The sequence below is a fragment of the Ostrea edulis genome, chromosome 2, assembly GCF_947568905.1.
Source record: "Ostrea edulis chromosome 2, xbOstEdul1.1, whole genome shotgun sequence".
Classification (NCBI taxonomy): Eukaryota; Metazoa; Mollusca; class Bivalvia; order Ostreida; family Ostreidae; genus Ostrea; species Ostrea edulis.
The window spans coordinates 84,387,442-84,401,682 of NC_079165.1; the positions used below are offsets into that span (position 1 = coordinate 84,387,442).

The 14,241-nt window shown below is 37.2% G+C and overlaps 1 protein-coding gene across 7 annotated transcripts in view; it reads left to right on the forward strand.

Annotated features, from left to right (window-relative positions):
• LOC125682310 (cys-loop ligand-gated ion channel-like) overlaps positions 1 to 14,241 on the forward strand; it is a 54,541-nt gene that overhangs the window by 14,268 nt on the left and 26,032 nt on the right. For 3 of the 7 annotated variants that reach the window (XM_048922795.2, XM_056155231.1, XM_056155232.1), the window contains exon 1: positions 4,204 to 4,843. The exons of the other annotated variants lie outside the window; for them this stretch is intronic. In XM_048922795.2, coding sequence (XP_048778752.1) covers positions 4,691 to 4,843 — 153 coding nt within the window. In that variant the 5' untranslated portion in view covers positions 4,204 to 4,690. Of the gene's footprint in view, positions 1 to 4,203; positions 4,844 to 14,241 lie in introns of those variants that run through there. 7 annotated transcript variants of the gene reach the window in all.

A 14,241-nucleotide genomic window follows, 5' to 3' on the forward strand; every position in this document is an offset into this window, starting at 1 on the left:
TCAGTTTTAACAAACTGGGTGTTTGAATTACAAATTACATGTCAGTCTTGTATTTTTGGCATTCAAAATTAAAACACGAATAACTATAGAAGCAACTAATTAACAAAGCAATATGGCGGCGCCCATATGGATCACAAAATTTTCAGTGAACGTATGTAGAGATTATCTCCATTCATTTGCTGATTTTCTCATTTTTTTCTTTTACATAGTTGTTACCTTTAGAACCTTGCTTCGCGGACGGGCCTTCGGCCCATCCAAGCTTCGCTCGGTATAATTGCCGTCATTTTCATGATTTTCACACTCTGGTCAATGACTCAAGCTTTCCCACAAAAAGGATTGATGCATGTGCTGTACTGCTCGCCTATGCACTGAAGACATGCATTTCGGAATGTCTACTGTTTGGGGATCTGCCAAGAGATGACGAGGAGAGGATCGTACTCAACATACCTAAAATATCAAATAGCGGTCAAAAGTATTCATAAAACATTGGCATTTTTTTTTCGCAATCAAAAGCCATTCATCTATCACAAATTGTCAGAAATATGAAGATGCACACCCAAATCGATGTAAAATATACCAATAATTATTCATGTACATGACACTGGTATTTATTTATCGATTTGATTAATCATTTAAAAGAGAGACTATTCTTATAACTGTCAGCATTAATGAACTGAATATTCCTCGTTTACAGTTTGCTATTTCAATTGGAGTTTCTAGATTTCGTTTTACGAAGACGAAAAGTTCATTGGGGCATTGATTGGTACAAGAACCCCTGAAGATGGCCATTTCTGATTTCCTTTTGAATAAATCCATCCCCCGGGTCCATCTCTAGAACCTTTTCCGTGCGAGATTACAGAATAATTCCTGATTATTCTTTTGTAATTCAGCTTTTCTCGACAAAGTATCAGACAATGGCGATTCCGCTGGGCCAAGAACGGTAGTTTCGCGGGAAATTGATTGTAGACATCCACATACAAAAACCTGAACATGATGTGTGAAATACTGGTCATGACCAATAGCTCAATTAATAACAAAAGTAATAATATTTGGACCCGACTCCATCCTCTCTAGACATCATATTCCAGTACTGTGTATTGCCAAATGACTGTCACTTGTAAACTAGATCCATTCTTCTTGTAAAAGCCGGAGTTTAATTTGCTTATCTCAAAACAGGTAAAATGTCTCAAAAATCATGAATGCATATACATTGATGTACATGTATTGGCAAATGTTCGGACAGCTGCGGATGCTGATCAAAATGTCAGTTTGCTCAGAAAACAAGAGGCCCTTGGGCCACATCGCTCACATGAGTCAACTTGGCCCATATTTAAAGATTTCCTACATATTTGCATGTAAAACTTTGCTTCCTACTTTGGCCCCGACCTACCCCCGTGGGCCATGATTTTTACAAACTTGAATCTGCACTATGTCTAGAAGCTTTCAGGTAAATGTAAACTTTTCTGGCGCAGTGGTTCTTGAGAAGAAGATTTTTAAAGATTTTCCCTATATATTTGCATTCAAAACTTTGATCCCCTATAGTGGCCCCATCCTAACTCCGGGGACCATGATATGAAAAACTTAAATCTACTTTATACCAGGAAGCTTTTAGATAAATTTCCATTCTTATGGCCCAGTGGTTTTTGAGAAGAGGACGACTTTTAAAGATTTTGCGTATATATTAGCATGTAAAATTTTGATCTCTTATTCAGGCCCCATCCTACCCCTGGGAGTCATGATTTTCACGAAATTGAATCCCTACGATGTCAGGAAGCTTTCATGTAAATTTCAGCTTTTCTGGCCCAGTGGTTCTTGACAAGAAGACTTTTAAATGACCCATCCTCTGTTTGTAAATATATCCCCTTTGAATGAGGCATGGTCCTCCATTTGAAGAAACTTCAATTCTCTTCGCCCAAGGATGATCTGTACCAAGTTTGGTTGAAATTGGCCCGGTGGTTCTGGACAACAAGTCGAGAGTATGAACAGTTTAGACATACTAAAAGACAGACATAAGTACCATTTAGTCTCTTATTGTACAAGTTTTATCGTGTTTTTAACAATCTTTCTTACTTTTGATTCCATGTTTACATTTCATGTTTAAATATCCACCACGTGAATGTCCTACATTCATACGCATATTACGAAGTAGTTCCAAATTTAGGACCAGAAAACAGCGATTTTAAACAATTTAAAGTAAGCATCAATTTATTTGCATCAAAAGCATTTCATGATATGACTAAATATTTAGTCCAAAACATAAATGTTGGATAATAGAAACTTTTACAAGATATCTGTAAAATCCGTTGACAGAGGTGTAGTGCGAGTAGCGCACATAATTCTGGGTAAAGAATGGGATATCGGGTGATCAGAAAAGCTCATTTGAACTTTTAGCAAAGGTGAGCTAAAAACCCCAAATAAATCTTCTCATTTCCCCCCTTTTAATTAGACCAAGTTTTTGACAGTTGCGTTAGGTATTTGGAGTTTACTTGCTGGAGATAACCCACAGTTTAACATAGCAAATGTTGCAATTGCAAATCAGACACTTCGCTCACACATCATGCTATTCTGTTTCACACAAAGTCGCTTGGATTAGATCATATAAATGGTCAATTACGGCGACAAGTCCCTGAAGTGTCGCAGTACTTTCGTACAAAAATCCACAATTTTCTTTGTAAAGCGTTGCTACCCATCATGGTATATGTATCTGCAACATTTGTGTCCCCCTCCAATCATGGATCGTATGGATGGAATTAATATTTGGAGCAATTGATATATCTTCTTCCTATCTGGTCACGAATTTCTTGGATCAATCCAATAATTGAAATTTCCTCCGATTCTTCATATTTGCGAAAACGTGCCTGTCTTACTGTTTATACAATCCATCTTAAAACTTGGTGACGGAAACTTTAAAAATTTGCCATTTTGTGATTCGTCGCGCTGGCATGCCTTGATTTTTGGCTGATTAAGTTTGTGATTCATTTGTTCCATTCAATAATGTTCAAAGAATATGAACTGCCGCGCGTGCAGTGTTTTAAGTCTCGGATTTTGTACTATCACGTATTCCAGGTCGCTTAAAACCATGCAAGCATGTAATTTAAAGTTTTCAACTTTAAAAATTTCATATCTCAACCGCATGAGAGTCAACTTTGTTAAGATTTTCGTAATGATTTTTCTCTTTTTCCGCAATTCCAGCAAATTCTTGATACGGTTTGACCTCTAACGGAAGTCTGGGGGTTAGCACGCTCGTTTCGCATCCGGTCATGAGGCCACCTCATGGTCAGTTCTACATAACGGCAATGGGTGCAAATTAGCTCTCAGGTGGCCTTTATCAGGAAGTGCCAAACTGAAAGTAGAAACCCGGCTTATGATGAATAAGCGTTGCAGCTATGAATGATATACAAGCCTCATATCCATTCATAAGTTTGTGTTTAGTTTAAGATCACATCAAGTAGTCCAAACTAGATAAGAATGATTTCTGTGTAAGAGCAAGATGACTTATATGAACACTGGGTATGCTACTTGTTTGTTTGCCACATCATGGTAGTGGTGGACAATACATGTAAGTTTGCATGCTGATGTCAACCTTCCCTTCCAAACATTTTGGAGCTTTGTTGTCGCCTGTACGTGCAGTCCAAAATTTATTGAGTTTATACATATATCCCTCGTTAGTCAAAACAGAACTGATGAGTCTGCCAGAGCGTATTGATGATGATGATGATGATGATGATGATGATGATAATAAAATAGTGCTGCTATCACATCCTACCTAGGAAACTTTGAATCGTAAGTTCCCGTTTACTGTATCCCATTGTGAATAAGTCTGGGTGCATTGTCTTGACAAAAATGAATAATAGATCATTAAAACAGACTAGGCCTTCTTAATTTGCTCAGTTGAAGTGTCCCGCTTAGTTAACGAGGTGAAAACCTGTCCGTACACATTATCAGGTTCTCCACACTATTCAGTCTCATTAATTCCAACGGACTTCCAATACACAAGTCCAATTTTCGATGCATGGAGATATATGAATGAGATCGGAGGCCTCGATAATTCCGATTAACATTGAAAGTCTTGGGGTTATAATGGATTTCATCTCGGGCCAGTGACTTCAATGACCGAAATAAATATAAGAATTGCATGTGTCAACGGCAAAATTCCAACATCGATTTTTATGAGTTGGTAATCATGCGAGAAAACAGTGTTCGTCTGTCGCAATCATCAATGTCGGCTGCTGTACACAACCTATCTACATTGTAATGAATCTAATTTATTGAAATTAGCTGTGGAACCAGCAGATTCTTTTGTATGACTAAGGATTACTATAGGATTGCTCTGTTAGTAAGGTCCATGAGCGCCGAACGCAATGAAATTGTCTAAATACAGCATCTGTTTCGTTTCTCTGCGGCTGGGTTGTTGGGACTTTATTATGAAATACTAGTGAAATGAAATCTAACAGAAGTTTTGAATTTTTGTCGAATATTTTTGAATTATGGATGCTAAACGGAGGAATGACAGAACGCCGGATAGCCCGTGATACTGGTCATAATTTAACAAGGGCTCAATGCTGACGGAATAAATATTCAACCGATAATCAAAAGAAAAAAACCCATATCCATGGCAATGGAAAGGGAGGGAGACTTCAGATCGTGGTGAGCAAACAGTTATATAACAGTGGCGATCAAAGATTCCGTCATGTTCGGAATGGAGATTATGCAAAACTTCAGCAATGGGACTCCCGAGTCTTACAGTAGCGTGGGGTATGAGATGAGACTGCTGGCTAAAAACAGCCCCGACCACCATCCCCCCGCCTTGACCGGTGTTATATCAAATGAATCTTTTTCACAGGTAGGTCTAATTTTTTTTATGGTGGTGGTTGTGAGTTAGCTGTAAATGATGCAGGGAGTGGAATGTTTTCATATTACAATGTATGTATGATTGCGTATACACTGAAGCAATAAATAAACGTATGGTTAATTGAAAATCAAAACCATCAGGGAATTTTTCTGTTCAAATAACAAAAATGATGTGATCGATCACCATCAAACAACAGGTTGCGCATTTGTTTTCTTCGATTTCGTCGTGATTGTTTACATTTATCAGTACCACTGTGAAGGCAACAGTTGGTCGCGATTTCAGACGTATTTCTGAATTTTAACTCGCCGTCCCTGGTGGATCGCCCCAGAGCAAACAGTGTCGAGTCCAGACTAAATGTGTGGGAAGTGGAATCTGGACCTGAATGCTTCATTGTTTGCGTCTATGTGTTTTGGAGAATGATCAATCCACACTGCTAGATTCCCATGAACAAATCATATGGAATGTCTTCGGTGACCGGTACACGTATAAATGAATGTTATTAAAGTCTGAAAGTACCCCGGAGTTCACAGTCAGGAAGGTCGTATTGGAAAGCCACAATACATAAATTCATATTCAGGCGATCGATTACGATTTTATTTTGCATCTACTATATCACTAGTGCCGTACAATTGATAGTTTACTTTACCAGTGTGGCAGGAAATGGTTCACGCCATTTCTTCATAGACAAATCACATAACCTCAGGAACCGCTTTACGAAAGGAGAGAATATATGTCCATTCAATATTAATTATTCATACAGGCACTTATTTGATGAATTGAATTGTATGCTAATTGAAACAAATACTATTAACATAAGTCGATTTGATACAGATTTGATTCCTTAAGCGAGCCCCATATTGTATCGCTACCAGACAGAGAAACCGACCTCCACGATAGTTCCTAACGTAGGATGGTGTAGCCATGTGATTCGTCATTTTGTTACAGATAATCTTCTTAACAAGTCGAACAATTACCATTGTCAGCGCAATCAATAGACCAAAAAGGTAGTCACCAGCAGCAGATAGAGAGAAAGAGTGGCAAATACCAACCAAATTACACCACAACTCAAATGTAACCAACCAAATTACACCATAACTCAAATGTAACCAACCAAATTACACCACAACTCAAATGTAACCAACCAAATTACACCACAACTCAAATGTAACCAACCAAATTACACCACAACTCAAATGTAACCAACCAAATTACACCGCAACTCAAATGTAACGTGGACAATACAAAATACGAATTTAGAAAGGTCATGGAAAGAAAAAAGAAAGTGTTTTGTGAAATGAATGCAATTGAATTTTAATCAAATTTGTCGATAGGTATTTAACATCATTTTAGAATTATGTTATACAGATATGCAAAATAGATTGCGTTGTAATAATTTTCGATATGAATTCGATTAATGAAGAAAAGTCCTACTTGATGAAAAAATAAATTGTTTTCAACCCATCTTACTTTGAAGCGGAGCAATAATAGCGAAAGTTCAAGCTGAACACGTTAACTAGTTGACAGAGTAATTAATAATGCAAACTTTGAAGTGAAACGAAATTGGATCCACAGTAAACCATTACACACAATGAAACCAAACCTCGTGACTTCCGGTGGTGTTATTTATATTTTGTCCTTTCCGATAACGAAAGACCATAAAGTCTACAGGTATTAAAAAGGAGTAGTTGATATTTATGTGCGGTTTATAAAATTGGATGGTATTTAATAAGGAATTTTGTGTAAAAAAAAAAAAAGAAGAAAAGATTATTACGTATAATTTTTAAAAAAAAATAGATAGATAACTCGGTATCAAAGATGGGGCAATATTGACCCTACAGTAAACATGTAGTGACAATAAGCTTGTTTAGTTATTGCTGTATATTGTTTAACGTCTCTCTGGATAATCTTTCATTCATATGGAAATGCCACCATTGTCGGTGAAGGGCTACAAAATTTAGGCCTATACTCGGCGATTATGGCCATTGAGCAGGGAAGGGTCTTTATGGTGCCATACCTGCTGTGACGCGGGGTCTCGGTTTTTGCGATCTCATCATAAGGACCGCCCAATTTAATCGCCTCTTACGACAAGCAAGGGGTACTATGGACCTATTCTAACCCGGGTCCTGACGGGACAGTTTGTATAGAGAACAAAAAACAAAACAAAAAAACCAACCAAAAAAAAACAAAAAACCGTGTAGCAATAAACAAACAATAGTACATGTACAATGAGGCTAACAATATATTTAGGTGGGGTAGCATCAAACAGCTACCGTAAAACACACACTACACCGACCAAAAGTAACTTAAAAGTATCAAAGATAGCTAAGGGAAGCATCTACCGCCGATCTATACCACATAGGGGTTTCAGGGTCGAATCCAGAACATTTTAAAAACGGGATATCTCCCAAGTGTGTCGCTTTTTTCGTCCCGAAAGGGGAGTTGCCGAACAGCCCGTAATGGCGAAAAAGAAAAAGGAGACCATTTATGTTTAAAATATCCCAACCAAAATGGGGGAGAGGGGGGGGGGGGGCACTTCCTCTAAATCCGTCATTGGGTTTGATCCACCCCGACACTTTTTAGCCATTATATCTTAATGGAAATCCGATTTAAGATTCCCAAACATTGGATGGTATACTCTTTGAGCGCTGTGCTTGATGTCATTGCATAATATTGTTTTTAAAAACTCTTTTATTGTTTTTATAAGCTCTTTTGATGCTTTTTCTTCATATTTATTGTAAATATTGTGTTATATTCAGTATAATTGTTTGCACCGTCATTTATTTACTAATAAATGACTTTTCTAGTACAAATTTATGTTTTTACATCATGTCAAACGGAGTGTCGCCTCATCAAGTATTCATAAAGGCTTATTATGAGAAGGTTAGTTTGCTCTGGTTTCCACATTACATGTATATTGTTTGGTTTACAAAAGCGTGACATTCACTAAAACAAAAGGGTTTCTATCTCTCATTTCCTTACCTGTATCAAGTAAATGTGCAGTTAACTAAAATTAATGCTGGAAAAAGAAAACACAAAAAGTTCTCAGGGTTCATTACTGGATATTGTGTTATAATTCAATACTAAAATCAGAAATATTAAGTACCAGCAGTGAAATTATCAGTACTTATTAATAAACATATCATTGATGAAAAAGGTGAGCACAACTCGCCCGTCTCCGTCTTTGTAGCATCTCATTATGACAACACGTTATTCAGTATTGATTGCAACATGAAGGAAATCACTATCAATAGAAATCTTTTTCCGCCCCCTGCCCTGGGTTGAACCTACAACCTACGAAACCCAAATCAGCAGCGTGCGACAAGCGCGTAAGACCGCTAAACCATATCATCCAGGCACCTTCTATTTCTTTTACTAAATATCCTTGAATTTCAATGCAACTAACCAAAATCGAGCGTTATGGGCATATGTGTACTTCTGATGAGCAAAAACTTGTATTGCATACCATATATATATATATATATATATACACACACACATGTATATCAATACTAATTATTTTAAGAATTATATATACCTACCGATCGCAGTGGCTCAGTGGTTAAAACAGACGTTTCTTAGTGGGTTCGAGCCCCACTTCTGTCTTTTTGGCGTCCGTCGTAAGAATAGGTAGTAACTGCTACATCGCCTAAAGCTCGGCAAGTGAGATTCGCGGGTTTTTCGGTTGATATTTTAGAAATTGTGGCATCCGTTGACATGTTGTAGAACCATCTCCTGCTACGATCCTGCGCTTCATCTACATGTCAAAATTTGTGACATTTCTCCTGCAACTGGTGACGTCTCAATATGAGTTACGAACCCTCGAAGGGACTTGAAACAAATAAACAAACGAACGAAACGAAAACCTTCATACCTATAATGAGATGACCACTACGGTATGGGTTCACCTGACCGCTGGTTTGTATCCGGTTGTTTTAAATATGTCCAACCTTTGTCTCGATAAACAGAAAGAAATTGGATTTAAGGATATACGCGGCGTTTTTCAATAATATATAATTTTTCGTGGCTTTCACTTGCGTTATATATCGTAGGCTTGAAAAAAATATTGCAGTCTATTACCATGTCTGTTTTGGAGTTAACATATTTAAATAGTTCCTGGTTGTTGTTAGTAAAAATGTAAAGTCAGCTCTTGTGTATTAATAAGTTGTATAAATATTTATGCTACAGCAAACAAGAAAAATATTTGGAGGAATTGGGTATCAAACTCTGGGCCCTTATATTATCAGTTAGGCGACCTAACCATTGAGCTACCGAGGACGATACACAGAGTACGGTGATATTAATACACACACAAAAACAATACAACTTATTTCGGAAATCATACAAGATCGAGGAGATGAAAAAAAAAAAAGCTTTAGAGAAAATGTTAGAAAAATCCGATTTCAAACTTGTGCATACTTGCGGAGCTCGCGGCCATTCTATTAAGCAACTATTACCGAATGATAATTAATTGGATGAAAGAGGATGAAGATAACGAATAGAGATCAATCTCAAATCCGATAAAGAATACAAAATCGAGAACGAGGCCAAATGTGCTAATACCGTGAATAATGTTATCATACAGAAATTTTATAGGAATATTGAAGTCAAACATACAGATGCAGGAGCCGATCCGAACACAACGAAACACTCTCTTCAGCTATAGAAAACACCCTCCCGAATTAATTATTGATACGTGCTAACCTCTAAAACTCTGTTGGGATTACACGTGTAATTGGGTATTTAGGTTTTATGAAACTACCTCACAAATCGGCAGTCTTTAGCGGACCTCTGGTCATCAATATCTGATTGATTTTTGCTTTGCGAACGAAGAAAATGTCTGTTTTAATCTGAAGGTCAGCTTATTAAGATGATTGTTGATTAATTGATCACAACAGAAGCGATACAGACGTTTCTGGGATTCCGTGGCAAAAGGAGAGTAAATCAAAAAAACAGTTTTCAGGATTAGGAAAACAATAGAAAGGGGTGTGGTCCTGAGTATGGAATGGAGCCCCAGACCCAAGTTCAGGTGCTACGAGTCGGTAAGTCGATGTTGGCGCGAAATAACCCAGCCGCTGTATGTCCGTACAGGATGCACGATTGACGAGCGCGTGACTGGACAGGTACCACACGTCTCTTGATAGTCTTACGCTTTCTCTTCTATTAATCACCGTTCGTCACACATTTACTTGTCCATATAAGTACCGTATATACGGAATATCGGACCTATAACATTTTGGACCTCTTCAGAAAAAGAAGTTACGAAAATTATTCGACATTTGGGAAACTCTTGTATTTTTCGGAATGATCAGAGTACCAAACAACAGACATTAGATTATATTTCTGATGTTTGGTAGCGGAAGGTAACACCAAGCCATTCTAATACTACTTACCGGGTATCTTTATGTTGCTCAGTGTTAGATTTCCTCTTGTAATTATAACAACCGACCGCTATGCAATGATACCTTAAAAAATCGCATTATATGCACCAATCTCCAGGTACGAAGGAATAGGGGGATGCCCACATCACTTTTCTTGACAATGTACTTATCTCATTATCACTCTCATACATGTAACCGCGACGGCCACGCCATGTTTAGATGACGTACAAATGTCGCGAGACGCAATGGACACCAAGGTAAGGTTCCAAATTATTAACAACTGTGACGCGTAATGGACCACTTAAATCTGAATAACAAGCATGCAGGTATGCTGTTAAGAGATATTCAACCGATTTAACAAGAAAAACTTTGATTTCTACAAGATTATAACGAATCTCCTCATGCGTGTTTTAATCGAGATTTAGTTCGCATCAGGCATCAAATCAAACTATTTTTTTTTTATCAGAATAAAACTTGGATCCTTATAGGGTATATCGGCGTGTGTGACGAAAGTGTTCTATGCAAAATAAGTGACATATGACACGAAAACGTTGACACTATTCAGGTTTTGTCTGTGCGGTTTGGATATACATGTACATGTACTCATGTATACGTTTAGACAGTCTCCCAGTAAATTACTTGTATGGTTTGGTTACACCTGTTCTACTTCGGAACAATTCACCTGCTTCCCGGCATTCCGCGTTTGGCGGCGATTCTTTCACCGACGTCATTGACCACTGACAATAGTTTAGATTTGTGTAACACAATGAAAGTGGTCAGATGTATAGCCCAGTGACAATGGTTTATTTGTAACAGAATAACAATGTTTTAGATTTGTAACACAATGGCAATAGTTATATTTGTAACACAATGACAATGATTAGATTTGTAACACATTGATAATGATTTAGATTTGTAACACATTGATAATGGTTTAGATTTGTAACACAATGACGATGGTTTAGATTTGTAACACAGTGACAGTGATTTAGATCTGGTCAGTAATAGCAAAAAAGTTAAAGGTTAAGCTGCGTGGGTAGCATATCTAATTTCAGAAAAAATATAGGTTGCTTTGAATATGCAGTATTATTGTATTGTTTTAACTGGTATCAGATAAGAGTAAGAGAGAGAGAGAGAGAGAGAGAGAGAGAGAGAGAGAGAGAGAGAGAGAGAGAGAATGCTGAAGATAAAATAAAACTTATTTCCAGAGCACAGTTCTAGATTACACAATGCATATAATTGTACAGCTTTTAATGTTTTATTTATTTTCTATGTATTATGTGTATAACATTCTGTTGTAGGATATATATGCATTGTAAAGCACCTTTGAGCGTACATAGTGTATGAAAAGGGTGCTATATAAATATGGTATTATTATATAATGTACTAAAAATACGATTGAAAAAGAATGTGCTATTTTCAGACATCCTGAAAATGTATACAGAGTTAAAAATGAAATATTACCTTTAATTCATAGTAAAATGCTAAAACAAGTAAATCATATGCACTCAGGAACAAAGTGATTTGTGTATGGGAATAGATATGTAATTAACAAATTAATTTCATAAAACACAGGTGCTAATAACTTGAATAATTTCCTGAGACTTGAAAAAGGCTTTTTATTGGTTCTCATGCCTGTTCCTAGCCGCGCAGTGTTTGCGTGTAGTATAAGATACAGTTCTTCTTATGTAGTCAGATGAACCTACGTCTGCATTAGTCACTTCTGAAACAGAGGGGGGTGGGGGTGGACTCGATCAGATGACGATATAAATAGAAATGACAATGGGCTCTACAGGTAAATATAACATTAGGATATAGGGCTCATGGCGGGTGTGACCGTTCGACAGGGGATGCTTACTCCTCCTAGGCACGTGATCTCATCTCTGGTGTGTCCAGGGGTCCGTGTTTGCCTAACTATCTATTTTGTATTGCTTATAGGAGTTATGAGATTGATCACTGTTCGTTAGGAACCGGTCAATATTTATTGGGGGGTTGGGACCGGTGCATTCCATATTTCCATTTTTAAAAAAGCCTAGCTTTGTCCTATCTTCTAATAATACAAAAAAATTGTTGTCCGATATCAGATGTGTAATAAGAAATAAGTATGATAAAACAACAATTTTACTTCACTTTAAAAATCTCTGAAGTAATTATCACTTAAAATTTGTCTCTCCATTGTTATATCAGCTGAGGGATTGAAATTCCTGAGAAACTTTTGTTTACTTTACCATGTTTGTTCCATAATTTGTCTAGTGAAGTTACAAATCTCATTATTTTCATCTTATTGTTTTCTTTCTTTTTTTTAAATTGTTGTTTGAAGTGCAACATCTTGCATATCTTTCATTACAGTTTTACTGAATTGTTGCCTCATGTACTTAAAAATCTCAGTATTCTCTATGAAAGGTGAGTATAACGAACAGTGATCAATCTCATAACTCCTATAAGCAATACAAAATAGAAAGTTAGGCAAACACAGATCCCTAGATATACCAGAGGTAGGATCAGGTGCCTAGGAGGAGTAAACATCCCCTGTCGACCGGTCACATACTCCGTGGGCACTATATCTTGATTAGGTAAACGGAGGTATCCGTAGTCAAAATCAGTGTGCCAAGAACGGCCTAACAATCGGTATGAAACATGTCAGACAGCATTTAACCCAATAATAGGTTGTATTGATAAACTATCAATTTATTAAATATGTGTTTAGACTTTAGTTGTTTCTACAGCTATTCGTGTTTTAATTTTGAATGCTAAAATACAATACTGATGTGCAATTGGTAGTTCAAACACTCCGTTTGTTAAAAATGAATTAATCATTATCGTTACAGTTTTTAGCCAATCATCAAATAGAATAAGAGGTCCCAGGGTCACATTGCTCACCTGAGTCACCTTGGCCTATATTTAAAGATTTCCCCCAATATATTCGCTTGTAAAACTGTGATCCCTACTGTGACCCAAACCTACTCCCAGTGGCCAATATTTTTACAAACTGGAATCTGCACCATGTCAGGAAGCTTTCATGTAAATCTAACCATCTATGGCCCAATGGTTCTTGAGAATAAGATTTTTAATGATTTTCCCTCTATATTTGTATGTAAAACTTTGATTCCCTCTTGTGGCCCCATCCTACCCCCCCCCCCCCAGGGGGGGGGGGGGCATGATTTTAACAAAATTGAATATGCACTACATGTATGTCAGAAAGTTTTCATGAAAATTTGTATTTTCCTAGCCCAGTAGTTCTTGAGAAGATTTTTAATGATTTTCCCTCTATTTTTCTATGTAAAACTTTGATCTCCTATTGTGGCCTCATCTTTTCTCCCGGGGCCATGATTTTAACAAATTTAAATCTCCACTTTCTCAGGAAGCGTACATATAAATCTGTACTTTCCGAGCCCTGTCGTTCTTGAGAAGAAGAATTTCAAAGATTTTACATACATATAAGCATATAAAACTTTGATCCCCTATTGTGGCCCCAACCTTCCTTCAGGGGTCATGGTTGTTATCAAACCTGAATTTGCACTATGTCAGGAAGCTTTCATGTAAATTTCAGCTCTTCTGGCCTATTGGTTCTTGAGAAGAAGATTTGTAAATGATCCACCTTATTTTTGCATGTAAAACTTTGATCCCCTATTGTGACTCCATTCTACTCCAGGGGGTTATGGTTTTGACAAACTTGAATCTGCACTTTGACAGGAAACGTTCATGTAAATTTCAGCTATTCTGCCCTAGTGGTTCTTGAGAAGAGGGTTTTTAAAAGAGTTTCCTTATATATTTTTATGTAAAACTTTGATCCCCTATTATGGCCCCACCCTACCCCCTGGGGTCATGATTTAAAAAACTTGAATCTTTACTATGTCAGGACGTTGTCATGTGAATGTCAGCTCTTCTGGCCCAGTGGTTCTTGAGAAGATGATTTTTAAATGACACCACCCTATTTTTGCAATTTTGTGATTATCTCCACTTCAAAGGAGGAATAGCCCTTCATATGAAGAAACTTCAAATCTCTATTAC